Source organism: Megalopta genalis, chromosome 2 (genome assembly GCF_051020955.1).
Source record: "Megalopta genalis isolate 19385.01 chromosome 2, iyMegGena1_principal, whole genome shotgun sequence".
NCBI lineage: Eukaryota > Metazoa > Arthropoda > Insecta > Hymenoptera > Halictidae > Megalopta > Megalopta genalis.
In genome coordinates, this window is record NC_135014.1 from 37783610 (window position 1) to 37807245 (window position 23636).

Below are 23636 nucleotides of genomic sequence, written 5' to 3' on the forward strand. Positions count from 1 at the left end.
CAGTGTTGATACTCTCGTTCACGGACAGACCGTTGTACAACACGCTTCGTAAGCCGCATGAATTAACAGGAAGTCTCTCGGTCGTTTCAGACGCATAAAAAATGCTCCGCATCTATATTTTTCATTCTGTTACAAATTCAATTACAATAGGCACTTGTACGTAAGGCAATCGTTTCTCATCCAATAGTACAATATATGTTTGTACGACGAACAAAAAAAAGTATAGCACCGCGATGTGATCGAATACACGAGTACGCGGAATGAGAAGGCGCTCCTAGACTCTTCCGAAGCTTTTACGTACAAAAAAAAGAAAAAAATAAAGAAAAATTCTGCACCGTTTCGACGCAGTACAAAAACTGGCCAGGCGTTCCCTGCGCGGGTTCAGTAAACGCGCCGAACCCGCTGGTTCGCGTGTCCGTCCGCGCGAGTTCAAACAGGGAAATGCATTTGGGCCGAAGAGTTCCGTATTCTTCGACGATTATGTACATATAAGGCTGATACATCGGTGTTTTAATAAAAACTGTTTCGACATAGCACGCATCGGTCAAAGTAATTCTATCTTAGGAAATAAAATCACCTGCCGTCCCGACTTAAGTACGTTTATACTATTATGCAGCACCGACTTGCTAAGACGGTGGAGAATTTGATCCTGTATAAAACGTTCCTTTACGAATCGCATAAGTCCCGCTTAGTTGTGCCGTGTGTGGTACGTGTCTCCGTATCCATGGATCCGTATTAGTACGCTTGTGACTAATATACAAAAATAGTATACACAATGCATTCGAGTCTAGGAAGTCGCAGGACGATTCTCGAAGGCTATCATAGTTTCCGAGTAAAAGGACAATGAACCAGTTACAAAAAATCTACAAGATAATACTGTATCCAGGAACAGCTCGGCGGCTGAGCGAACCCGAAAATGGCGAAATTATGCTCGACGGTGTGATGTGTATATTCTTACAATCTTCAGGTATATTCGTAGAAAATGATTATGCGTTAAAAATTAGAAACTACAGCCTATAAGTAACGGAACTGAATGCATTATCCAACTTGGGCACTTCATTAATTCCTCGTACGGGAATCAAAGGGCGGTGGATGTGCGGTTTTGATAGCTTTCACGAGCCACTTCCTTCAAAGCTTCCGCCATCAATGGACCAGTCTCATTCACCATACTTTGCAAGAACCCAGTAGCCTTTTGTAGTAGTATGTATGGAGCATCGAATTCCTGTAATGATACACACGTGAGAATATGTAGAGTATATACAAAATCGAATCCTCCAAAAATGAGTACAGGAAATGTCGCTGTATTGTTCGAGAAGAATTAACATTTCCAGAAACTCACCACTGAGTTACCAGCGTCCATCACTAAGATGCGATCACTGTCCATGACAGTGTTAAGCCTGTGGGCGATAGTTAACACCGTGCACTGGGCGAACTTCTTGCGGATCGTCACTTGGATGAGCTCATCAGTGCGAGGATCCACGTTCGCCGTAGCCTCGTCAAGAACGAGAATAGGGTTGTTCTTGACGATAGCTCGAGCGAGACACACGAGCTGACGTTGTCCCACACTGAGGTTAGAGCCACCCTCGTTGATATGTGCGTCCAGACCCATCTCCTTCAGCTCGACCTCCTCTAACGCCTTCCAAAGAACGTCGTCATTGTAGCTGCTAAAGGGGTCTAGATTCCTTCGCAATGTGCCGGAGAAGAGGAACGGTTCCTGAGGAATAATACTGATCTTGCTACGCAGATCATGAAGGCCAATCTCATTGGTCTTCACCCCATCTATCTCAATCACACCTTCAAGGTCCGACAGTCGGAACAACGCTGAGATCAGGGACGATTTTCCAGCACCTGTTCTACCGACAATTCCTATTTTCTCTTGAGGATAGATCACGAAGTTCAAGTTCTTCAGCACTGGTTCTTCCGCGGGGTCGTATCTCAGATGGAGGTTCTTGAATTCAATCTTGCCTTCTTCTGGCCAAGAATCTTTCGGTTCCTTGTCAGGGGTACTCTCTAGTGGTGGCTCGCTGTCCACTTTGCTGAAAGATAATCATAACGCTCGGTTTATATTCATGAAAATTGCGGCAGAAATTCGGAGTACCTACATCGTTCAAAGACTTACCTATACTCCAACACCCGCTCAACAGATGTCATCTGATTCTCGAGCTCAGTGCTCTGTCGCATTCCCCACTGAAACATGCCAGTCAACCCGATACTCTGCGTGATAGCCAAGCCCACATTACCACCAAGCGTCGCACCAAGACTATCTTCCAAGAGCAGGAAGCTGTACGTAACCAATATAATGTAGACGACACAGAAAAGATCCAACCAAAAGCCGAAAGCTCTCGAGGTCGCTATGAATATGTACCACGCGGACGAATGCAAATCTTGATGATTGTCGAACTCCTTGGTCAAGATTTCACCCGCCTCGAATGCGCGAATTGTTGGCAATCCTTGAAGAGTTGCATTCAGGTGTCCGAAGACCGGTGATCGAGCTAGAGGTGAATATCGGGCGTTAGTACATAGTGCGTTAGTACATTTATCTCGATTATCTTAAATACTCACTGACTCCTTCAAGACGTTTGACGCTTCGACTAGTCGCCAGATAAAACACTCGAAGGTAGAAGAATATAATTCCTATGACCACTGTGGGTATCAACAGCCAGGGATTGGCCATAGCTACCACTACTATGATACCGATGAGAGATAAACCAATCTGTGTGCAATCGATCATCGCAGAGGGTAACAGCTCGTCTATGGCTCCCATGTCCTTTGAGAATCGATTCAGAACACGACCAGAAGTATTCGTGTTGAAGAAACGCATAGTTGCGCGACTGATGCTGCGGAACATCCGATCGTGTAGCTTGGTAGATGCCTTCATACATGTCGTAAAGAATGTAAATGAACGCATCAGTGTAATAACTATTGTTAAAACGGTCAGAGCACTGTACGTGTATATGCAAATTTCACGACTGAGGGGGCCTTCCCAGTCCGTTGTCGTTATCGTATCGTTTATTTCTTTTGTCTGAAAATACAATTTATTAAGAATTACGTTGTCATCACGAACGTCCATTTTCTGAGCTTTAAAGAGCTTACGTATTTCTCTTCCATATTGACCCATTGCGAGATGAAATAGTCACCACCGCTCGCAGCTAACTGCGCCAATATGCACAGAAGAAACACAATAAGTATGAGACACCAGTTTCCGCCTGCCCTCAGGTATCCTGAGTAGACCTCGCCGGAAATTTTGCCTTTTGAACGTGTTTCTTCCACCTGCGCAAGTTTCGCAAAATCTTGTAATTGTCCCTCGCATCTAATAACATTATCATCAATACAATTTAACGAATTACCTCAACTGGATCCAGTTTCTCAGTCCCGCTACTCATGTGCGAACTTAAAGATGTGATACTAGCATTCCTTGAGTTACTTCTACTAGGTGGAGCTGACACCTTTCTTTCCTCTTCTTCGACAGCTTGATTTTCTGCCAACCTTCCGAAATCTATTCCCATTCTAGTGAGCTCTTCGTAAGAACTGTGAAAAATAATACAAAGATACATTTTGAATGACAATAAGCGACTCTAAATGACCTTGGACCGCGAATATATGAAACCCACCCTTCAGCATGGATTTGACCATCCTTCAACACGATTATCCTGTCGACGTTTGTTAAGTATTGTAACTGATGAGTGACGAGTATCCTGGTACTTTCTCTCAAGAATCTGTCGATACACTCCTCAAACATATGCTTGCCCACATGAGCATCGACAGCGCTCAACGGATCATCCAATAAGTACAGATCAGCCTCCGCGTATACTGCTCTGGCCAAGTTAATCCTACATTGACAAAATAGATGGATGAGTCATGATCGTTTCACATGTGTCCCTTCAGCCATCGGGTAATTACCTAGCACGCTGACCGCCGGACAAACTGATACCTCTTTCGCCAACAATAGTTTTATCGCCATATGGCAGCAGGCTGAAATCCCTCTTCAATTGACAGACCTTGACTACGCGATCATATCGGAACGAATCCATCTTTTTGCCAAATAGTATGTTCTGTCTGACAGAGCCGGCGAACAACCACGGTTCTTGACTGGCGTACGCTATCTTGCCATTTATCTGTGAAATAAAGGGAAACAACGTTAGAACTAAATGGTAAACATTCGTGTACCGATAAGAATACATACTTGAACGCTGCCACCGTTCACAGGTAGCTCCTTCAGTATCACGTTCAACAAACTAGTTTTGCCAGCACCGACTTGTCCGACGATGGCAAGCAGCTCGCCCCGCTTCAATTCGATGTTGATGCTCTTCAAAGTGTCTTCCTCGTCATCAGGTATCCACCGGGCGTTGACATTTTTCAGCATCACGCAAGGCTCCTCGTTGTTCAAGTTAATCTTATCTGTCTTGTTTATCGCGTTGTTCCATTCTTTCGTTTTACCGTTCATATCACTTTTATTATTCTCGGTACTCAAATTTACTTTCTTTTCCTTCTCTTTATTACCATGGTCTTCGACCTCGTCGTACATCATGAACTTTTCTAGACGCTTTATAGAGACCATTGCCTCCGCTACTTGTGTTATACCTGTACGGATAAACGTTCTTTTTAGTAGTATTACTCACAATTATACTGTCCAATGAAGAGATCCATAAGACTCCACGCCTATTGATTATCGAGACGAGGTAACGATATACTTACCTTGAGGGAAAAAGACTGTCATCGTCTGACGTAAAATATTGTAGTAGGCGGTCAACATGAACACTTTCTCGGCAGTTATGTTTTTACCGTATAAAACGTAAGCGAGTATAGTGATGAAAAGTGACAGTCTAGTGCTGAACATGATGAAAGACATAGTGACACCTCTGATCAGCGACGTGAGTCGAATAACATTGATCTCTCTCCTGCAATAATTGCGTAAAGTGAATAAAGTCTTTAGATCATTTCTAAGAGACTATATTGTGTAATTACTTTCTTGCTTTCTCGACTAGAGCGCTGAAAGGCTTCTCCCAGGTGTACATTTTGATCGCTTGGATACCACTGATGATTTCGTTTGTCAATCGAACCCTCTCATCCGTCCTTATAGCAGTTTTTAATCTCAGGATTGAAGACTTTTTACCCAAATAACCTATTGTACACAATCTAATGTTAAACGAATCAACAGTTATCGATAACACAGATTATGGTGTTTACCTTGCAACGGCACGAACATCAGTAGCACTGCGACCCCGATGATAGCGGATATTTCAACTTCTCTGTACATAAAGTACAGAATAATAATAGTCTCGAGTGGCCCAATCCATAAATAATGCAAAAATATAATCGCTACATCGAATCTGTTCACGTCGTTGGACAACAAATTTACCGCTTGCCCTACTGTCGTTTCGCCTAGCGCTGTCCTTGAGAGCTTCAATGCTTTCCTGTATATCAGCGTGCAACAAGCCACACGCATCTTCATACCCATGTGAAGAATGGCCATCATGTATGGATGATTGACAAATACTAAGAACGTTGAACACAGTATCACGCCAGTAGCATATAAGTAGGCTTCGTCTTTCGTTATATTATTATTGTTGCCGTAATAACTCAACAGGCTGCCAAGGAATAACGGTTGCAATACCCTATATATGATAAAGAAAAATTAGTAAGACCCTTAACGAATGTACATGTTCAACTAGCATGCCCAAAAATCCAAACTAAATTCACAAATCAGTGCTTAGACCTCGGACGGCAGTGACCAAGTCAGTTGTGAGGTCAGTTGTTAGGTCAAAGAACATGACGTGAATCTATGTAGGCACGTCTGCTTATGAAGTCGCAAAAGGTCTCCACCGTCCGAAGATTAAGTTACACTATGCAACGTTAGGACTGTGAACTACGTATATGCATATAATCTCGAAGCTTAGTAGGATCGCAAAATGTAAAACTTCAACAACAATCGTATTTCTAAGAAATCGGATGCATAAGAGAATTATTGGATACAGGATATAGGGAGGCTTAGGGACTTAACGATCTCGTCGCATCTTCATTTTCATTAATTTGTAATTCGGACGAGTTGTATGTTCTAGGCAGTAGCACACTATGCACGGAGACATAGCGTCTACCTTTTGACTGATTATAGTAACGAATCAGAAGGCCAAGAAACATGGGCTGGGATAATCTGAACAGGTAAGAAATATACTTTTAGAAACTCGATAAATAATAAAAGGATGCTTATACTAGCTTGTGTATTTGGACATTAAGTTGTATTCCCGCTGTTCTATTTACCTGAATAAAATGTCCAAAACGGCTAGAATTAGTCCATAGACTAATAACTTAAAGCCGAAACATTTGACAAGGACTTTGGTCAAACTAGGAGGTTTCACTTTGTTTTTAACATCGTATTTTTTACTAGTAGCGTTTTTCAATTCGCTGAGCTGTTTCCGTTTCTCGTATGCTGCTAACTCTACTTCCCATGCTTTTGAAATTTGTGCACCTAAAATGCTACTTGTATGTTCTTTTAGAGGTTTGAATAGATCCTCTACTTCTAAATCCTTACGGTATCCATTCCAGAAGATACCTAAAACCCACCTATTAAAAATAGAAATAAGATAAGTTCTGTTATTACATGATTTGATTGAGTAATTCGATTTTAGATTCGATTATCTTGTAATCAAGGACTGCCTCACATTGTATGTTAAACCAAGCTTAACTCTTTGTTTTCAAGCTTTTGCTATCAACGACAATTGACTAGAGATAACAATCAAGTTCCTATAAACAGTATTTTAGATTGTTCACCTTTTTTTTACCCAAGGTTTATTTGTACATGATATGAAGATTCTTTTAGATCGTTGATCATTTATTATCTTGATTTCATGTTTTTATTAGTAGGTAGTGTTACGTTAAATAGCGTAAAGTTAAGTCATGATTTTTTTGTAAAACTTACGTAAATGTCATAGCACTGAAAGGATTTGCTCCTTGACGTGGATTTTTCTTTTTCTCTGCCTTTAATTTCCCATCCATGATTATTTCTTTTATTTGTTTGTCTATCCTGCAAGAATTTTATGTCTAGTGGAATGTAGCGTAAACAACATGAATCATTTTGAATGATAGTCAGAAAGAACATAAACTGATAAACCCAACTGAATCATATACTGATTCAATGACATCGATAAATCAAGGAACTATTATAAAAAAATGAGATGACAAACATCACAGTATGCAGTTCTTGTAAACTTCATGTTTATTAATATCTAATAAATTACAGATCTGTATAATAGCTTAAACATATAAAAAATCAATTACAACAGTATGACAAAAAGATCATGTAAATGTAACATTTGAAAACGCATACTTATATGTGATAAGGTCTTTAGAACTTTGTAATATAAGTGATAATAAAATTTGCTTATCTTTGTTTTATAAACCATAATTCATAGAGTAAATAAAACATACTCATTCTTAAAGAGATTTCACTCACAGTGATAAATAATGTACACAGTGATAAAGTACTTTGGCAAATAGAGAATATGTTCTGGAAACCACACAGTGGCCTGATAAACCACTATAACCATTCATTTTTAATCACTTTTTCCTGGCAATAGATATTAGACATTAGATATTAACATTGTAGATTTGAAGGAACACAGAACTTTATTTCACTTCGTTACCTAAAAATACTTTATATGACAATCACAAATGATACATAGGAGTGACAGTTAGTCATAAATGTCAGTGACACAGAAACGGTACAAATAAAGGCATAGCAAATTTCATCGTGTTGTATAGTCAATGCTCTGTTTATTGTCATGAATATTACATCATTTAGAAGCGCAAGCATTGTAAGATTCTCGTATAAATCAAATAATTCGTCCAAACGAAACCGACTCAACAAAAGCCTTTCGCCGAAATAACGATGTATTTTGAACTACACAGAAAACCATTTCGCAAAAGAATGTGATAAACATTGCAATAAAGTGGATCTGTCATCATATTATTCAGCAAAAAATCATGTAATGAGAAACGATAAGCTTTATCCGAACCTAAGCGCTGAAACAAACATTAAATGAAACGAAGTGAAATTCGTTCCTACGAAATGCAACCTGCCGCATTAACATTTTACTCTGTGTATGCACACGTGGTTATGTCAAGGTTATTCGAGACAAAAAGGAGACTGATTCACCCTCAACGACATTTTTGACATTTCTGACATTTTTGACAGGAAACCAGTTGAATAAACCTTGTTTTCTTAACCTTTTCAACCCGAGTCTTTTTTATTCATATTTTAGTTACTTTACCACCAGAAATCGATAATATTAAGCTAGGGATAGATACATATCGATTTTGGAACCTGCGCAACAATTTTGAAAATTGGGACATATGCGTTCTATTAGTCTTCGGTAGGACAGCGGGGACCTACGTGTCCCGATAACGGTAAGAATAAATATATGTATTCAATTCTTCCTCCTCAATTCTTTGACAGTATGATATATATGTATATATATATATGTGTATATATGTATATCTATTGTACAGAATGTATAATGATAGCACAAGATTCGTATCTCTTTATATCTTTATAGCTGATGATGAAACAATCTTTGGAATTTCGGAAATAATAATAAAAAAAACCAGATGGGGCATATAGATATGACCCGGAAAACGCTCAGGCACTTCAGTGTTCGATAACATGAATAAAAATATAATTTAGAACTTGTTTACAGGAAATAATCACTTATATCATAATCACTGCAAACTGAAAGCCTATCATGCTAAAATCATGAAGAATTCTCAATTGATGCGTATAAAGAACGAAATGTTTACCATTGTAATATACAGTCAGACAAATTAGATTAGTGCAAAATAACGCATCCATGGGACACGTATTATGCTCCTGATGATCGGAGAAGATTCTAAGAAGATCTAAGCTCGAAATACTTAAATCATATCAACAAAAATGTCTACTTTGTGGGCTTAAACTGTAATATAGTAGCGAAACGCTGAAACTAGAAGCGCGTGTTATTCGTGTTTTAAAGTTGGATTTTCACGAACAAGCGGTACACAATAAAGAGATAAAAACATGCCGTCTGTCGGTTATCTCGCTTGTCTGCTTCACAATTGTGGGAATTTTGAGATAGACGATAATAACACCTTACATAGACACCGAATCAAATGTGCAATAGTGGCATTCGATTCGCTCGAATTTGCGATCATTACTGCGAAAGTAGCAACAGGAAAAATTCCCGGAGTGGATGCCACCGGATTTCATGGAAACATGTGTCATACAATGAAAACAGAACTTATGTAATGGGAAAAACGCAAGGAATTCCGTTGCGTCGGTATAATACATTGCGATCGATTGTATGACGCGTTTTCATGTTTGACAATAACAGTTGACATTTGCGGCATCGCGTGTGATGTTCGATCTATTCGAATTTCTTTGTTGATACGGTCAGTATAGTATTGGATCATGGAATGATCGATTGAATGAATGATAGAGTGCACACGAGGCACAAAGAAATGTGGGCGCGACGTGTTTCATCAAACTTACGATCAACGACGACGGCGACGACGATAACGAATATACGGTCCTGCCTAATTTCCAACACGTTAATGTCCCATTACTTTCCGATTGCTCAATTCGTTGGTTCTGGATGACAGGCAACATCCAGTTAAGTAGAAGGCCGTTACTCGACTGGCGCACGACTGGTCGCTGCTCGTATGTGTCATTGGTTAACCTTAAATCGACACGTGATCAAGAACAACGGCTCAGATTCGATATGTACATCCTCAACTCCCCGCGATGTGAATCCGTGTGGCTCCTCAAGTTTTTCCGTATTATCACCCCTTATTTACCGCACGTTTCGCGATTCACGCGGCATCTCTCGTGGAAACGATGGAAATTGGATTTCCTTATCTAAGCAGACCCGCGACAACCGCGACTTATCTAAGATCTTCGACGTCTCGGCAAAAAAGCATTGTCATCAAGATAAAGCAAATTGATAAATGGATTACGTGGGAATTTTGATGTGATGTCATGTGAATGACTACACAAAAATTCCAGTTTTATAGTTTATAAAACACGAAGCGGGCCTCGTGGGCCCACTACCACGGAGCAAATCAGGATTATAATATTGCTTTTTTTTGTTTATTTAATTCAGTACGTGCGTAGAGCAGGTTTGTGTGCATGTATATTGCAATTGTGCTCCAAATTTGTTGTTTTATCAATTTCAAAATCTACAGACATGTTCTCGTTTGTGGGGGTTGTGCAGTAAATGTCTCTTTTTCGCTTTAAACGATTAGTCTCTTGTGTGGTAAATCTCTATAAATAATTAATGTTCCTTCAAATATAAAAATGGGAATAATTAGTATGTAAATGGCAAAACCCTGAAATCTGAAATTGTTATCCAAAGCGTCACAAAGGTAGATTAGATTGAATTAGCACCTATTGTGGCGAAATCTGGAAGCTCTGTACAGGGATCCATACAGTGCCAATTAGTAAATGGCAAAATGCTGAAACTGCTAACCAAACAGTGGCGCCTATTGTGGCGAAATCTCGAAACTTCATTCAAGGTCCGTACAGCGCCAATTAGCATTGCGACTAAATGCTGAAATTGATAGACAAAATTACCAACAATTGAATTTGGCTAACAGTTTCAACGTTTTGCCATTTACTAATTGGCGCTGTACGGATCCCTGAACAGAGCTTCCAGATTTCGCCACAAGAGGTACTATTATCGTTTACATATTTCCACCGTATAAATTTAAATTAAATGAATTTTAATTGAACGAGTTTGAATATACATAGAATATGTTTGATGATAAATTGTATGTAAAATATCAATACATGCTTATTTTTTCAGCTCTTTATTGCAATGTAATTATTCTGTCAACTTGACAACTCTTTACAAAGTGTTGAATGTCAAAAACAATTAGTTTAATAATGCAGTGATTGAATTTGTTCAAATGTAAGTAATTCGGTTTTTTTTCACGCAAGAAGAAAATAGTGAGAAGTCTTACTCAACTTCATTTACAATCAAGGAACAATGTCATAAAAATCTGTGTATATATTATTGAATAAAATTATACCGCCAACAACATATTTACACGGATAAGGCATTTATTGTTCTACTTTGTATGTGGTCGTGCTTTTGCTTTTTGTCTGGAACATTGAGCATGACTATGTGCTCTTAAACTGTTGAACACTTTATTATTTAATTTGACATCAAATCCTCCTGTGTCACCAGTATGAATGCCAGGAGGGAACTTCAATACTCTGCAAGCATTTATCCTCGAGGACATCAGCATGTCATGTTTCGTAACAATTTGAGAGCCTTCGCCTATTTTTTTGTATCCACAACGTGGAATTGAAGCATATTCTTTCTCTATGCTCTACAGAAATTTAATAACCAATATTTAATTATCTATTTCCCCTATAAATGAATTCTATATTTTATATTAAATTTTATTATATATTAAATTACCACGAATCGATCGAAATCTCTTGCTGTGTCCTCTATGTCTGTATTACTTTCTTCATCCTTATCGACTGACACAGATGTTCGATAGTTTGTAAAGGAAATATTAACTGCAACAAATAAACTCCCATAGGTGATCCCATTTAGTTCAAATACTCCGTACAATAAAAAAATATATCTTGCCTTTAGCATCTCCATTAAATTTTTCTTCTGTGCGTTTAATCATAAGGTCATATTCTTTGTTGAATTGATTTTGTAACATGTGTGCAATCACTTCGTCGCTGTCTGTATCATGAGCTTCAAATAAAGGGCAATCTTCTATGTTGGCATTCTCTATTGATTCTATCTGACATTTTTTTATTTCTCTGTTAATGGAAATGCAATACTTTTTATTTTCATTCGTGGGAAATTAACATAGTGACCCTATCTGGTGGCTTACTTTTCCTGTAAACTATTTGCAAGCTGCTCCGAAGTTATTTCCAGAAGACTTACTGGACCTTCCACTGGTTGGATTTTTGCCCACGGTGTCGACATTTTTACAACGTAAATTATATACACTGAAAGATATACTTTATCCAGAAAACTTACAATTAAAAAGTAAAACGTATGATTTGTATTACTAACCGTGAACAGAACACTTAAGGTTAAATTGCACAAAAAGATGCAACTTCTGAATAATACAAAATTAGACCTTAACATGCAATAACATGTTTTAGAACCTTTTAAATACTTTATGGTTAAAATATCCTGACAATAGAATTTCAAAATTTTTCTTTTTTTGAACTATTTCTGAATCACTCGATTGACAGAATGTCATTGCAAGGTTGTATCATGATCAAAGTTTATACAATATAATTCACAGCGTTCTATTTAATGAACAGAAAAAGAAGATTAACGAATGTATACGTACCTTAAATCTAGATGGAGTAAATTAAAAAATTTGGAAGACGAGTGAACTGATATACGGATAAAGGTGTGAATAAAAAACAATGGACTATGTGATGTGAAGTTGGATTACATTGTGAAGTGAATCAGCAATAGCAATGGGATCGATAAACGGGTGCATGTACGCGAGTACCAACAAAAAGATTTTATCTCTCACTTTACTGTAAATTGTAATTAAAATTATTTCTATATAATTAAACTTTGTTTACTGTACAAAGCTTGGTAGATGTTAAACAATGGTATTAGTTCGAAATTTGAAATGAAATGATAAAATTCGTACGGATGTACTTATTCCACTTACTGCTTGAATATTAATAAAAATATCTTATCGAATAAGGATTTTGTGGAATATGATACACGTGCCTTAAATTATTTTATTTTTTATACATGGTCCTAAAAATATAAAATTCGTCGTAAGTTAAAGTGGACGTTAAGCAACCTCAATTTCACCTAGATATATTTGTTTGTCACTAGATCCGGAACAAACTGCGGAAAAATATATTTTACGATTACTCTGCTCGTAGATAGACTTAAAAATATTTATTGTTTAATATGAATTACCAATTGGTTCCTTGGGATGAAAATCAATGTCATTAACAGATCCATTATGGCCAGGCAATTTATATAATATCCTACGACTTGTAGTATCCCACACATAATGAAACCTGTCCGATGATCCAGCTGACACTTTGCTGCCATCTGGTGACCATGCACACCTCAGGAGATTCTATCACATAATTATTCAAATAAAATTATTTGCGATAATGATTAAAATAATGATGTAAGAGAAAGTTAAAAAGTAAACCTTCTCAAAGTTATGTTGATGTCCAGAAAGAATTTTAACACATCGTTCATAGGGAGCAAATGGTCTCACATCCCAAATTCTCAATGTGTTATCCATAGCATTAGAAAGTATGTATGATCCGTCTGGACTTAAATTAAGTCCAGTAATTGTATCAGAATGTCCTTTGAGTTTATAAAGGACAGCATTCTTTCTTAGATCCCATACTTTTATGTCATTATCTATTCCACCACTTATTACTTGCTCTGCTGTGTCATTAAATGTAACAGCTGTGACCTATGTAATTTATAAAAGAAAAATAATAAATTAGTTGAAACGATTAATTACTTTGAGTTGTTATTTTTATAAAAATACCTGGTATGTGTTGTTTAAGGTATAACATTGTCCCCTTTTTCTAGGATCCCACACACGTATTGTACTATCATCACTGCCAGAACAAAGTTGAGTAAGGCCTCTCCTTGCACCAGAGACAGAATTAACAAAAGAAGTGTGACCCTTTAGTTTCTTGACTCTAGTTCCAGCAACTATGTCCCATAAACCTAGTGTCATGTCTGTGCTAGCAGTGTATAAATGACTGCCATCAGGACTAAAATGTAGTTCCATAATTGCACCACTGTGTCCAGTCATCACAGAGATGTTTTCACATTCTCCATAAACATTCCAAATAACTGTAAATTTATTGTTTTATATTTACTATCGATTTACAGGGTGACTGAATGCATACTCAAAATTTGTAACATACAGATTTGTCGATCGAATCCAGTGGAAGCAAGGTATTGTCCTTCTGGATGAAATTCAAGAGAAAAGATATCTCCCTGATGTCCCTCCAGAAGCATAATTGGTGCAAACAATGAAGATGTTCTGGGTGGACCCTGTAGAACACGAAATACATTGTTAAGGGTAAAGTTTTCTGAAACGCTGAATTAAGGTTATGCTTACATTTTGTACGACTGCTTTTTCTCTGCTGCTGAAGACCACCTCATTTTTAGTCCTTTTCGAAGCAGGAACTAGTGCTAAAATGTCATCTCCTTTACGTTTATCTAAGATCGGCATTTTGCATTACTTTACACGTTATTTTATTTACAACGATCGTACACACACTGACAGAATAGCTTCATTAGATGGCGCTTCGAACGTCCCATCCTTTTGAAAAAGGATAGATGGCAACTTACATACATATTGTATTGTAAAATAAGACTAGTATTAAATTCGTAAGTTACAATTTATTAAATATGATATACGCATTTATAGTGTATTCGTATTTATTTACTATAAACATTTTGACACATTTTGTTTTTCTTTTCTCAGTGTTTTTTCCCTAACTAAGAAATTAATTCTGCGCTTAAATAGGAGGGCCATAATTACATCTCATAAATACACATATTTACAGGTGGCCACTACTATCGCAGGGGAGGGAGATTTTTGTGGTTTTTCTAGTAAATTTTCAGAAAAACGTCTTTTTAAAAGAATCGCAAAAAATTTAAAAACGGTAGATATACAGTTTCCGCTTCTACGCTGACTATTTGATCGTCAGCCACTTATTTTACATTCTGTGAAAAACCACATATGTAAATTTCTACATCGTGTAAAGAAATAATATTTGTTGCGATGTTCGTGACACGTTGGTCCAGAGTTTGGAAGACGCGTCGACCGGAAAGGAAAGATACTGTGCCCGCATAAAGCTTGGATCCTATCAAAAATCGTTAATTTGCAAATGCGTAAAGTAATTCAACACCGTACTATACACAAATATACAGGACATTCATCGTCACCTTTCGTACCTGAACAGAAGAACGTTTTTGTGTTTTTTCTTTTTCATGTATTTTGCGCTTACTCAAACTACGCCATTGAACACTTTAACGGTCGGACTTACTACAATAGCATGTTTGTGGGGTTCTCCATGAAGCTCTTAAAAGCAGCTAACCACTGGGCACCGACCGCACCATCCACGGTACGGTGGTCGCAGCTGGCAGTGACGGACATGTATTGGGCAGTTGTGAATCTACAATTGAAACAATTACAGAAAAAATAATTAAAAGGAATTTTAAAAACCAACTCTATCAGGAATGCTTACCCTTGCTCATTCTTGGCAGGTATTAATCTCGCTTCAGTAGTGCCCACAGCAAGGATTATGGACTGAGGCGGATTTATAATGGCGGAAAAGTTCTTAATACCGAACATTCCCAGATTAGACACCGTTATGGTTCCGCCCTGGAATTCTTGTGGTTGCAGTTTCCCTTCTCTTGCCTTCGCAGCCAACGCTTTCACATCCTTACTAATTTGCACTATACCCTTCGTATCTGCGCTGAAGACTATTGGCGTAATCAAACCGTTTTCTGTGCTGACCGCCACACTTACATCGACGTTATTGTATCTACAAGAAGAAGAAGCATTATATTAGCACGAATGTTATATACATATTAGTGATAATACAGGAAAACTTACTGTCTAATGACGTCACCCATCCAAGCACTATTGCCCTCAGGTACCTTTTTGCTAGCCATCGCAATCGCTTTGATGATGATGTCGTTTACACTGACCTTTATCTTCTCCTTCTCCATCATTTTGTTAAATTGTTCTCGCATCGCTAATGCCGCGTCCATTTTTACATCTACTGATAAATAATAATGTGGGATAGCCTGTTTACTTTCTAGGAGACGTTTTGCGATTACTGCTCGGATATTAGACACGGGCACATCTATCCCTCCTGGAGCACCCATTGCCATTCCAGGTTGGATGCCAGCAATTGCTGGCCCAGCGCCCGCTAAATCTTTGGATGTAATAGAACCGTATAATCCAGATCCTTTTAGACCCTGCAAAGTGGACACGTAATTAACATACTGCCATTAAATGTAGCAGAAATATATATGAGCCAAGAAACTTTGCAAATCACCTGTAAACTGAGGCCTTTCTCAGCAGCAAGCCTCTTGGCCAATGGACTAGCATATATCCTCTCTCCAGAGACTGCAGGTAGTTTAGCAGCCATTGGTGACGGTGGTGCTGCAGGAGCTGAAGGTGGGGCGGATGGTGCAGGAGAGGGTGCTGCTGGCGCAGCAGCAGCAGCTGCTGGGGGTGGAGCAGCTGGAGAGTCATCTTTGAAGTCTTTGAAAGCAGCTACACTGCCTTCATCAGAAACAATTATACACACAAGTTTGCCAATTGGAACATTTTTTGTTCCTGCAGCCACAACAATTTTTGCCAGGTATCCTTCCTCAGGAGTCTCAAAACCCATTGTTGCCTTATCAGTTTCAATTTCTGCCAGCAAATCACCTTCATTCAGCTTGTCGCCTAAAATAAAATACAACAGATTATAAGAGATTATTGATTTAATACGATTAATTGTTTCTCTCACCCTCTTTCTTTTGCCAACTAATGATGGTGCCCGTCTCCATGGTAGGAGACAGTGCAGGCAGTTGTACTTTGACATGATCGGGGTAGTCAGCATAAAACCTGAACTGTTGCTTCCATGGTGCAACCGTGAGGCGTACATTATTGTGAACCTGAACCCTGAATATACACAAAAGACTGTTTTATCATAATGTTCATATAAATATATGTGGTTGTCTTTGGAACAGTAGTTACTAAAAATTATCTTATTCAATTAACATACACACACGAATGTATGATACAGTATAATATTATAATAGGTACAGTACCAATAGGAAATTGGAGCTCATTCAAGAACTCTTACTCATTTGTACGAGTAGAGTACGAATCAAATAGAGTGAACACTGCTCGTGCATACAGTGAAAGATGGCCTTGAGTGACCGCTTGATTCAATGTTAAGTTTAATCAGAATAGTATGATTCTTTGTAATGAAATGAAGCAGGATTCAATCGAGGGAGTGGCAGCGTTATTATCAGATATCAAGTGGAAAAGCGGGAAATGGTGTCCACGAGATAGTGTGCCTAAGTAGAATGAGACGATGGTCAGACGTGGTTGCAGAATGTAACCTTAAAGTCGAACAGCGACCGATACATAACTCGAGGAAGGTCAGAGCAATTCAAAGAACGATAAAATATGACGGTGACGTTAAAGAAAATACCTTTGAAGATGTTTTCTGTGAAGACATCGTATGACCACGGATCTTACGATGTTCGTCCGCACGGAACTTCGTAGTATAACGCGTGCCAATTCATTACGTAGACTGCTCGTGGTTCGTATCATAATCTCGGATGCTTCGTAGATCCTTTACTACTTTTTTCGTAGCAAGTCGATGGGAATTCGATGACGGAGATAGTGGAAATGGTTCGGTTTAACACCTCGCACGGCGACGTCCACGAGCGTGTCAACGGTGTGTTAGGTGTTATCACGAAACACGACTAGTAACGGACGATATGAGCACCAAATTAGAGGTCGTCTGCAAGGTCACGTGGCTTCGAGTTTAAAGGTGCTTTTTCAAAAGGGGGGATTCATCGTTGGCGGGGATTGAAACACGCACAAGGGAACACTGAAACGATTATCTATGGAAGTGATTTTGTGCCGCAAGAAAAAGTTCAGACGATGAATCCCGTTAAGGTTAGACGGCCTTATGACCGACAGTGTCATTGATAAAATAGAACGGACACTGCTACTTTCTGACGGAAGAGCCGCTTGATCTACGCGCGATCTAGCGTTAATGGTACAACGCCGGTCGGTGGAATTCGATACTTTTACCGATGATATCTTGAATTTTGAATTGTCGCCTTTAGTCGCGCGTTTTATGTTTGAAAAATATTTAAAAAGTTTTAAAAACTCATTCTCTATCGGAACATAAAATCGTGGATCTTCGAAATGGTGAATAAACGAGGCGGGAATTCAAAAAAAGGTGATACGAATAAAAAGAATCAAATAATATTCGGCAAGGGAAAATTCACATTTCCAAATAATGATACGTACAAAGGAGAGTATAAGGGCCATACCGGACAGTTCGCGATAGTTAAACAAGGTTATTAAAATATAAGCAACATTTTACATTTGTATTTTCATATTTTATATCATTTAAAATATTTGTATAATTATTATTTACATATGTCATAAGATTTAAAAGTTCTTATAATAATATTTGTATATATTATATCGCCTAAAAATATTTTATAATTGTCATTTATACATGCTATACTATTTAATATTTTTTGATCGTTATTATGAAACTTATTGATTAGGTAAAGGAGTATACACTACTGATAACTTTGACATATACGATGGTGAGTGGAACAACGATGCATTTAATGACGGTGTAATACACATTCGGTAAATATGATATAGTTATAAATTCGGGATATAGATTATTAATTAGTGCTTCGTGATTTCAGTTATAATAATAAGGCCGAATATCGAGGTAACATTGACTCAAATGGGACCATGAATGGCTGGGGAACTTACGTGTTTCCTGATGGATCCTCTCTGGAAGCAATTTGGTTTTGTAATATACCGTTGACAGACATTATTTATAGAGAGCCTCTTGGGTACAAGTGGATACTTGAAGAATTGTCAAATCAGGTAATACAATTTTTGTAACATGCCCAAACTGATTTTCTACCATAAAAGGTAATACCATAATCTCGGTTGCAGACAATTACGTTGTCATCTGGAAACCATTTCTGGGACGACATGATGTTATACCTGAATACCACTGATTCTACCGAGACTGCATAACATTTTTTAATCCTCTTTCAACATCTGCGGAACCTCGTATCTATATGTTGCAGATTTATACAGAGGATTTTGGTTCGAACTGAACACAGTTCTACTTTGTTCTAGTTGAAACTTTGCGAACTCCTGCCTGTCTTGTATAAACGTCCAAACTCTGAGCAATTAAATCATGGTCAATATACGCTCCGAAATTTTACTTTTATTTTTCTAATTTTATTTTAATAGATACTTGCCTCCAAATCATTACAACCATCATTCCGAGGACCACTATTGCCAAGGAAATGCAGCCGAACATCGCAGTTGCTTGTAACGGCCTACTGCATACCTGACAAATTTATAAAAAGAGCACAGTTAAACAAATGCGCGAATAGTTGATTTAATGGGAAGTAATTGCCAACCATTACCTTCTCTCCTATTTTCAGCAAGACGATATCGTTCGTCTGAAACTCGTACACGTACGGTATCGTGCATACCAGGTCCTCTTTAACAGTCCTCACAAAACAGTAATGTTCGTGACCTGTACAAATTTAGAAAAAATATTTCAAGCCTCGGAAATCGGACATTTTCTACTTTCCAGCTAGCAATGATCTCAAATTAAAGAAACATTTGAAAGTACTGTTTCTTGACATTTTGATCCGCTCATTGTGGATGGACGATGCTTTTAAAGCATTTCATTAAAGCGTTCCCTGACGCAGTAAATCAAGAGTAGATCGTTCACTTGTTACCTCTATCCACGGAGCCTATTATCGTAGTGTTATAGTCAGTCTTATTTGTCCGACAATTTTCGTCGATTCTTTGCGGCTCTTCGATGGTAGCGTTCACACAGCCATTGTACAATGCACAGAGGCTATTCGGGACCGAGCTGATTGATAACTCGCAATACTTGCCCGAATAATCAACGTTGTTGACGGACTTGCACCTGGAGATACACGCTTGTATTATTCATCGTGGAGAATTGGTATACAAATGATCAAATACGAACCGACACCCTCCACAATCGCAGTCTCCGTTACCAGAGCAGATGTGTTCGCTCCCTGGAGCCATACAAAGCTCGCTCATCGTTGGACATTCACAGGTGTCACCTTTCCAGCCTGGCAAGCAACTACAGGTGCCGCAGTCGCATATCCCTTTTCCACCACATTCCAAGCCATCGGACTAACATCGAAAAGGTTGTTAAAGACGTGAACAAAGATGGCTCATTTCTGTTTGATTTGCGAGCTTTAGATTTACCTGCTCGCATGGGCTGCATTCGCAAAACCGTCCCGAGTATTCTTCATCGCAGATACAGCTGCCACAAATGCATTCCCCTCGATTCGAACAAATGGTCGTAGCAGTGGGAGCGATACATTGCTGTTCATTATCTACCGGGCTGATTTGATTGCAGTCGCAATACTCTCCTGAGAAATTGTCGTTCATCGATAATAACACCGTTAATTGTAATATTAATATATTAATGAATTTCTCACCGGACCATCCGAAATGGCATTTGCAGAAGCCACACTCATCGGAACCGTGCACGCAACGCGAATAAACGGAGTCCTTGCACTTGCACCCGCATAAGAGTTCAACGTCGATCACGATTTTAGAGGCTTCGGATGCTAGCGCGTCCTCGATCACGATTCTTTGTTGCTGAAAAATAATTAATTCAAATAAACTGCCCGAAACGTACTGGACAACGCTGGCTGGGTCATCTGGATGATGGTCCCTATCAAGGGATACTATTTACAAAATTGCAGCAATCAAGGAGCAAATTGTTCAGATGATTGTAGTCCACGAGGGGCACTGACTCCTGCGGTTACAATCACCAGGGAACACTGCTCACGTGGTTGCTGTGGCTAAAGGGTCACCATGTAAACCATCACAACTTATAATTGAAGACTTTGATGCTTGTGAATCTTTTCACAGCATCAAAATCTTCAATCTCACTTACCAATGCACTTTCGTTCCTTGGACATTCGTCAAAGGAAAGTACCAACGAAAAGTCATACACTTTGCCCTCTTCTATCCCTCTGCACTCCGATGTGCTAATTTTCTCTTCATCTGTCCTTCCGCAATTTGAAAAGTACTCCACGCGAAGCGGACTTGTCGAATTGTCCCGTAGCACAACTTTCGTGATCAGTTCGTGATAAGCGTTGTTGATGATCTGCAGGATGTTCGAGCTGTTCTGAGCCAACGTGGCGACTCGCGCCTTCTCTTGCAACAAGTCAACCATTAACTCGTACTCCAGACGCCGGTCTTCCGTCACAGCGAATATCAGATTGACCTTATTGTCCCTCAGCAGCCTCGACACCTCTGCCAGAGATGGGTAATCGAATTTCTCCGACATGGTGTACATTCCGTTCTCGTCCAGATGACACTGGAAGTCCGAACGGTCCACCGTGCCCGTCAGCTGAAAACGATCTTCATTCGACTCGAATCTCGAAATGTTTCGCAACAAAGTCGTCTAACCCTTTATGGTACCTTGCCGTCCCCGGCGAAATGCAGCAACCCGTCGGTGGCCATCAGAATGATTTTTCGCGATTGATAACCCCAGCCGATCTTCTCCGCGCAGACTATAGCCTGAGCCACGGCATCCATTCCTGCCTCCAGATTGTCCACGTTTCCGGTAATACGGCTGTCCTCGATCTAAAATCAGAAACTAGTTGGTTTTGACGAAACTCGACGCATGAAAATCGTGCACCTTTTCGATGAACTGCTGAATGTCACTGGTCAGGCTCAGTCGATGTCGGAACGCATAGAGCGGCTCGCAATCTTTGTACGCGCTCTTGCAAGGATTGTCCTGGTGTCCCGAAAACACCAGAGGCATCAACGGTTTGTCAGCGTAGCTGCCGAACCCGAGACGATAGTTCTCGGTGAACATCCGCAGCGTGTGCGTTATGTTCCAGGCCAGTCTCACCAGCGTGATTTGATCGTCCTGCATCGTAAGTGTCAGGTCCATCAAATAGTACAGATCGAGAGGATAGTTCCTGTAAAAAACGACCATTTGTAGAAAGTCTAGCCGATGGACAGAGTACTAAACACACATCGAGACGCACTTAGCTAGTCTATAATGCAGAGGAATTGATATCTTCGTGCGCGGCTGGATCCTCACTTTGATCTTCTGCGGTTTTAGCTGCACGGGTGCCTGATCGGACCCTATGACGTTTTGGAAGTCGTGGTTCTCCAGCACCTTCTTCGAGCCTTTCGAAGCTCTGCGAATCTCTTCGCGATTGCAGCCGAACGCCTCCAGGCTTTCCGGCAAGTTGCATCTCGGTTTACCCATCGTGTAGTTCGAGTACGACTGGGAAAATAGGTGAAACGACATTTTGATAGCTACCTCGTAGCAGTCATGACTGGGTCCATTCGCATCCTTGCGTGTTCATTTCCCTTTGCTCGGTTTTTAACCAGCTTGTTTTTTTGCATTTCTGTTCGAAACCTATAATTTACGAGTTTACTTTTTCCGTTTTTTAAGACTTGTAAATTATAAGTTTACTTTGCCCGTTTCTTATTATTTAAGGCTTTTAACTTGCAAGATCCCTTATACGCGATCATGTAAAAAGCGAGCCGCGTGGAGCTAATAAAATCGCTGATAGATTCTATATATTTATTATCTTGTTGTTTATTATTGTTTTTTATCAGTTGGTAAATGGATCAGAATTAATTTATCCGAGTTTAAGGGCAAATAATATTGCGGTATTTCTCCATAGATGCGGAGATAGGAATTATTCTTTACGTGTTTCAATTACGTTAAAAGCTTTACCCAGTCGCTGCACCATGCACAATACGAATTGGTCTCTAAACAACTCTCGCAGGTTTTCTTGGACACACAGATTTTCATCAGCTTCGTGTCCAGTGCGTCGAGGTGGTTCCATCCAAGTGCCAGTACAACCACAAATAGCTGCATTCCGAAAATCCTCATTTTTGCGGATTGCAATGCGGATAAAAATGATCAGAACGAAGAAAAGGAAATGTTCTCTTAGTTTCGTGTTACTGGTACGAGATTTAATATGGAACTATCGCAATTGGCACTAGTATCGGTGCTAACGTATCTGCTATCTGCGTTTATTGATAACGATAAACGACGATTTCGTTCGAAAACTAGATGTCGGTGGTGTGTACCTCTGGTGGCACACCTTACAATATTTACAAATCACCAACCGATTTTATCTATCCTGCGATTTCGAGCCGCTCAGAAACGGCTTGGAATTATTATTTGCTCGTGCTACCTTAGCTATTAATGGTAAGACATGTTTATCGAAAATTGTAGTCGATTTTAAGAATCATCGTTTTACTGTCAGCAATGTACTGACGGTGTCTACTGCATTTTTTTGCACAGAGCAGATACATCGTGTCAACTTCTTTGTAGAAAGGATGAAAATTTAGTGAAAATAAATGTAACGTACACTGGTTGAAAAGATAATAATGTACGGTCTATTATGTAAGTAGGGCTAGTAGGATAAATGTAATTGGAAAACTTGTTGTACCTTTCTTCTCTTTTATACAAGATTCCAATCTCGATTCTCCTTCTTATCGAATTTAATAGAAAATGTGGAACTAGTATACAGCCAAAGGAACCTGCAAATGTACTTTTAATGCGATCGAAACGATGATTACTTCTCATTTGAGAATGACAGGCACTTGTGCAACGGCGGCTCGTGCGTGGCTCCATTATCACTACATTTCGTTGACATAGCAATCGAGAGCAATAAAAGCTTACAGCTGAGTGCATTGTCCCATTAGCGGTACCGTTTTACACGTCACCACTAGACTGCAGGTTTTTGTAAAAAAAAACTTGTATTCGCCAGCTAAAACATCCGCACTAAAATTCC

The 23636-nt window shown here is 39.1% G+C and overlaps 6 protein-coding genes across 12 annotated transcripts; 1 reads left to right on the forward strand and 5 right to left on the reverse strand.

Moving 5' to 3' along the window:
• Positions 1-80: 80 nt before the first annotated feature.
• LOC117225449 (putative multidrug resistance-associated protein lethal(2)03659) lies at positions 81-9920 on the reverse strand. 2 transcript variants are annotated; one of them, XM_033479023.2, is made up of 16 exons: positions 9521-9920; positions 6917-7021; positions 6259-6561; positions 6002-6151; positions 5188-5615; positions 4966-5122; positions 4696-4898; positions 4184-4581; positions 3901-4115; positions 3612-3830; positions 3348-3528; positions 3094-3270; positions 2563-3022; positions 2120-2492; positions 1340-2036; positions 81-1222 (listed from the first exon to the last, which is right to left on the reverse strand). In XM_033479023.2, exons 2-16 carry the CDS (start codon positions 6991-6993, stop codon positions 1079-1081), a joined length of 4182 nt encoding a protein of 1393 aa, XP_033334914.2. In that variant the 5' UTR covers positions 6994-7021; positions 9521-9920; the 3' UTR covers positions 81-1078. The 2 variants fall into 2 exon arrangements, with proteins under 2 accessions (XP_033334914.2, XP_033334915.2); XM_033479024.2 differs by lacking the exon at positions 6002-6151 and having other exon boundaries at positions 9521-9918.
• A 900-nt stretch (positions 9921-10820) lies between these two features.
• LOC117225456 (serine/threonine-protein kinase RIO3) lies at positions 10821-12514 on the reverse strand. Of its 3 annotated transcripts, none has more exons than XM_033479032.2 (5): positions 12358-12514; positions 11887-12004; positions 11631-11812; positions 11454-11557; positions 10821-11361 (listed from the first exon to the last, which is right to left on the reverse strand). In XM_033479032.2, the coding sequence occupies exons 2-5, from the start codon at positions 11979-11981 to the stop codon at positions 11098-11100; spliced, it is 645 nt and encodes a 214-aa protein (XP_033334923.1). In that variant the 5' UTR covers positions 11982-12004; positions 12358-12514; the 3' UTR covers positions 10821-11097. The 3 variants fall into 3 exon arrangements, with proteins under 3 accessions (XP_033334923.1, XP_033334924.1, XP_033334925.1); XM_033479033.2 differs by having other exon boundaries at positions 11887-12016; positions 12358-12493; XM_033479034.2 differs by lacking the exon at positions 12358-12514 and adding an exon at positions 12072-12275.
• Positions 12515-12752: 238 nt separating this feature from the next.
• On the reverse strand, positions 12753-14295 carry LOC117225454 (U5 small nuclear ribonucleoprotein 40 kDa protein). The gene is made up of 6 exons (XM_033479030.2): positions 14134-14295; positions 13937-14066; positions 13549-13862; positions 13198-13470; positions 12954-13119; positions 12753-12878 (listed from the first exon to the last, which is right to left on the reverse strand). The coding sequence occupies exons 1-6, from the start codon at positions 14245-14247 to the stop codon at positions 12823-12825; spliced, it is 1053 nt and encodes a 350-aa protein (XP_033334921.1). The 5' UTR covers positions 14248-14295; the 3' UTR covers positions 12753-12822.
• Positions 14296-14438: 143 nt separating this feature from the next.
• muc (dihydrolipoamide S-acetyltransferase muc) lies at positions 14439-17374 on the reverse strand. 4 transcript variants are annotated; one of them, XR_004491513.2, is made up of 7 exons: positions 17240-17374; positions 16547-16701; positions 16088-16482; positions 15640-16007; positions 15269-15568; positions 14976-15196; positions 14439-14884 (listed from the first exon to the last, which is right to left on the reverse strand). XR_004491513.2 is itself a non-coding variant. In XM_033479029.2 (7 exons), coding segments are annotated over exons 1-7 (1470 nt in total). In that variant the 5' UTR covers positions 17362-17374; the 3' UTR covers positions 14439-14883. The 4 variants fall into 4 exon arrangements, 3 of the variants coding, with proteins under 3 accessions (XP_033334920.2, XP_033334919.2, XP_033334918.2); XM_033479029.2 differs by having other exon boundaries at positions 15068-15196; XM_033479028.2 differs by having other exon boundaries at positions 14439-14975; positions 15068-15196.
• Positions 17375-17902: 528 nt separating this feature from the next.
• LOC117225457 (uncharacterized) lies at positions 17903-19019 on the forward strand. Its single transcript, XM_033479035.2, has 4 exons — positions 17903-18121; positions 18339-18426; positions 18489-18675; positions 18748-19019. Exons 1-4 carry the CDS (start codon positions 17968-17970, stop codon positions 18829-18831), a joined length of 513 nt encoding a protein of 170 aa, XP_033334926.1. The 5' UTR covers positions 17903-17967; the 3' UTR covers positions 18832-19019.
• LOC117225450 (integrin beta-nu) lies at positions 18143-23511 on the reverse strand. Its single transcript, XM_033479025.2, has 12 exons — positions 22568-23511; positions 21864-22108; positions 21509-21794; positions 21289-21453; positions 20759-21217; positions 20295-20457; positions 20059-20225; positions 19811-19983; positions 19554-19747; positions 19233-19345; positions 19062-19153; positions 18143-18982 (listed from the first exon to the last, which is right to left on the reverse strand). The coding sequence occupies exons 1-12, from the start codon at positions 22724-22726 to the stop codon at positions 18838-18840; spliced, it is 2361 nt and encodes a 786-aa protein (XP_033334916.2). The 5' UTR covers positions 22727-23511; the 3' UTR covers positions 18143-18837.
• Positions 23512-23636: the final 125 nt, after the last annotated feature.

Excerpts from the sequence above, each read along its gene's own strand:
- muc (XM_033479029.2), bottom strand. The coding sequence starts at position 17,361 with ATGATACGAACCACGAGCAGTCTACGTAATGAATTGGCACGCGTTATA. Across the intron at positions 16,483-16,546 it reads TAGTTGGCAAAAGAAAGAGG|GCGACAAGCTGAATGAAGGT; the intron begins GTGAGAGAAACA and ends ATTTTATTTTAG. Across the intron at positions 16,008-16,087 it reads AGAAAGGCCTCAGTTTACAG|GGTCTAAAAGGATCTGGATT; the intron begins GTGATTTGCAAA and ends TCCACTTTGCAG.
- LOC117225454 (XM_033479030.2), bottom strand. The coding sequence starts at position 14,247 with ATGCCGATCTTAGATAAACGTAAAGGAGATGACATTTTAGCACTAGTT. Across the intron at positions 13,471-13,548 it reads CCTTAAACAACACATACCAG|GTCACAGCTGTTACATTTAA; the intron begins GTATTTTTATAA and ends TAAATTACATAG. Across the intron at positions 12,879-12,953 it reads TCATCCCAAGGAACCAATTG|TTTGTTCCGGATCTAGTGAC; the intron begins GTAATTCATATT and ends ATTTTTCCGCAG.
- LOC117225456 (XM_033479032.2), bottom strand. The coding sequence starts at position 11,981 with ATGTCGACACCGTGGGCAAAAATCCAACCAGTGGAAGGTCCAGTAAGT. Across the intron at positions 11,558-11,630 it reads ATTTAATGGAGATGCTAAAG|TTAATATTTCCTTTACAAAC; the intron begins GCAAGATATATT and ends TATTTGTTGCAG. Across the intron at positions 11,362-11,453 it reads GAGATTTCGATCGATTCGTG|AGCATAGAGAAAGAATATGC; the intron begins GTAATTTAATAT and ends AAATTTCTGTAG.
- LOC117225457 (XM_033479035.2), top strand. The coding sequence starts at position 17,968 with ATGGTGAATAAACGAGGCGGGAATTCAAAAAAAGGTGATACGAATAAA. Across the intron at positions 18,122-18,338 it reads GTTCGCGATAGTTAAACAAG|GTAAAGGAGTATACACTACT; the intron begins GTTATTAAAATA and ends CTTATTGATTAG. Across the intron at positions 18,427-18,488 it reads GACGGTGTAATACACATTCG|TTATAATAATAAGGCCGAAT; the intron begins GTAAATATGATA and ends TCGTGATTTCAG.
- LOC117225449 (XM_033479023.2), bottom strand. The coding sequence starts at position 6,993 with ATGGATGGGAAATTAAAGGCAGAGAAAAAGAAAAATCCACGTCAAGGA. Across the intron at positions 5,616-6,001 it reads AATGAAGATGCGACGAGATC|GGTATTGCAACCGTTATTCC; the intron begins GTTAAGTCCCTA and ends TATCATATATAG. Across the intron at positions 3,831-3,900 it reads TCCGGCGGTCAGCGTGCTAG|GATTAACTTGGCCAGAGCAG; the intron begins GTAATTACCCGA and ends TTGTCAATGTAG.
- LOC117225450 (XM_033479025.2), bottom strand. The coding sequence starts at position 22,726 with ATGAGGATTTTCGGAATGCAGCTATTTGTGGTTGTACTGGCACTTGGA. Across the intron at positions 22,109-22,567 it reads GTGCATGGTGCAGCGACTGG|TCGTACTCGAACTACACGAT; the intron begins GTAAAGCTTTTA and ends CTATTTTCCCAG. Across the intron at positions 21,218-21,288 it reads ATTTCGCCGGGGACGGCAAG|CTGACGGGCACGGTGGACCG; the intron begins GTACCATAAAGG and ends GATCGTTTTCAG.